The sequence below is a fragment of the Helianthus annuus genome, chromosome 8 (assembly GCF_002127325.2).
Source record: "Helianthus annuus cultivar XRQ/B chromosome 8, HanXRQr2.0-SUNRISE, whole genome shotgun sequence".
NCBI lineage: Eukaryota > Viridiplantae > Streptophyta > Magnoliopsida > Asterales > Asteraceae > Helianthus > Helianthus annuus.
In genome coordinates this window covers 95,824,980-95,826,979 of record NC_035440.2, presented here as the reverse complement: position 1 = coordinate 95,826,979, position 2,000 = coordinate 95,824,980, and the positions used below count along the sequence as shown (strand labels likewise).

Sequence of the window (2,000 nt, the reverse complement as noted above, 5' to 3'; positions counted from 1 at the left end):
GCTTTTTTCAAAACACTTTCTGTTTTTTTTAGAGTAAAATGTTTAGTGTGGTGTTGTAAGCCGAGAATAAAGTAAAATGAAAAGAGTGTTTGCATAAACTTAAGAATTTTCACATCTTATATAGTGATACTAAATACATTCATAACAATATCACACTGCAACACGCGGGTTGCGCCAACTCGTTGATAACAAATAGTGCTATTTATAACTATTTTTGTTAACAAATCTTGATTCTTCAAAGTGGTAATATTGTCTTATTTTACTTTGCTGAATGCTATTTTCAAATTAAGTTTTAGTTTTAAAAGTAAACCAGTGAAATAAAAAAAGAACTAGGTGATAGTTTTTATTTCTTTTTATTCTTGTTAGAGCATCTACAACAATAACATTGGTCCAAACTCCAGCTTAGTTATCAATTCAAACCACCACTATTTCAAACCCTTATTTTTTTCCTCCAATAAGAAATCACTCCAAACCTCCACATCACACCCTACTTTTTACACTAAAAAAGGTTTATGAGTGGGTGATCCCCACAATTGCCACACATAGTCGTCCGCTCAAGCAAACTGCCCACTTTCGGACCACCTCCTCCAACAAGGCAGTCCGCACCAAGCCAGTCCGCTCCACCAAACCACATGGTGGCTCCTTGTTGGAGATGCTCTTAGGTATCTTCAATATTTGATTACAAATAAATCAAAAAAATTGATATTTTATCTGTAACGAAACTTTTTTGAAAATGAAACATATGAGAACTAACTTGGTGAGTAATTAGCTATATAGATCAAGTATAAACAACCGAAACGACCCACTATCTAAACACCCATTGTAATTTGTAAACATGGTATTTTTCCATCAATATTTTCTTATCTTTGCACTATGCACTCTCTATGTGGAATCAGCTAACCCGATTGCACAATTCTGCAATGAATTCTCATACACCATCACCCCTGAACTATCCCAAAACATAGATTCTGTTAAAGCCAAACTGATTCAAAACACCCCTCAAACAGGCTTTAATATTACGGAATTCGGAGATGAGGGGAAAGAAGTAAACGGGATAGCCCAATGCCGAGGAGACGTGCCCAGCCAAGAGTGCACAGCTTGTCTCCAAACCGCCGCAAAAGAAGCCAAAAAAATGTGTCCAAACCAGGTCGAGGCTTTGCTATGGTATGAGTATTGCTTCTTAAGGTATGGCACTAGAAACGTGATAGGGGACGACAGTCTGGACTACAGAGTGGTTCAATATAACGTTGAATACGTGACCAACCCGAAACTTTTTAAAGAAATCCTCACAGAACTTACTTCGAAGATAAAGAATGTTTCGCTTGAGCCAGATAGCAAAGGGTTCGGGAAAGGAGAGGCCAAGTTGTCGAATTCTGAGACACTTTATGCAATGTCTCAGTGTACACGTGATACGTCCATGCGTTATTGTGAGCAGTGTTTAACAATCGCTATTGAGACGACTGGAAGTCTTTGTGAGAACAAGAAAGGGTGCAGAATTATACAGAGTACGTGCTATCTTAGGTATGAATTATATCCGTTTCTTTACGGCACTGAAAGGAAGTTGTCTCTTGAAAACTCTTCGATGACAAAATACTTAACAGTAGTTAGAAAACCCTGAGTTTCTGGCAGTGGATTCTAAGAAGTTTCTCCCCTTTTGAGGATATTATCAATATAATAATTTTATTATGTTATGTACTTAAGGGAAGGATCTTAATAAGTTACTTACAAGAATATTGTCATAAATACAGTGATGTAGCGTGTGAAAATGTAACGAAGGAATGATCACGTTGATTCTAAGAATACCTGTGATAATCTTCCCCAAATCCCTAAATTCGTCCAAAAGGGCAGAGAATTTGAAATGATAGGTTGTTTATTGTAAAACTGATAGCTGACCATTCAAATTACATAACAAAGACTTAAGAACAGAAATGCTAAACGGGCCAATAAAAGGCCATGAACCAAACACAAACCCAAAAACAAAATGCATATGAAGAAAAACA

General features: G+C 36.6%; 1 protein-coding gene across 1 annotated transcript; it reads left to right on the top strand.

Moving 5' to 3' along the window:
- The first annotated feature begins 835 nt into the window (after positions 1 to 835).
- LOC110870356 (cysteine-rich repeat secretory protein 55) lies at positions 836 to 1,618 on the top strand. The gene has a single exon (XM_022119543.1). It carries the CDS (start codon positions 836 to 838, stop codon positions 1,616 to 1,618), a length of 783 nt encoding a protein of 260 aa, XP_021975235.1.
- The last annotated feature ends 382 nt before the right edge of the window (positions 1,619 to 2,000 follow it).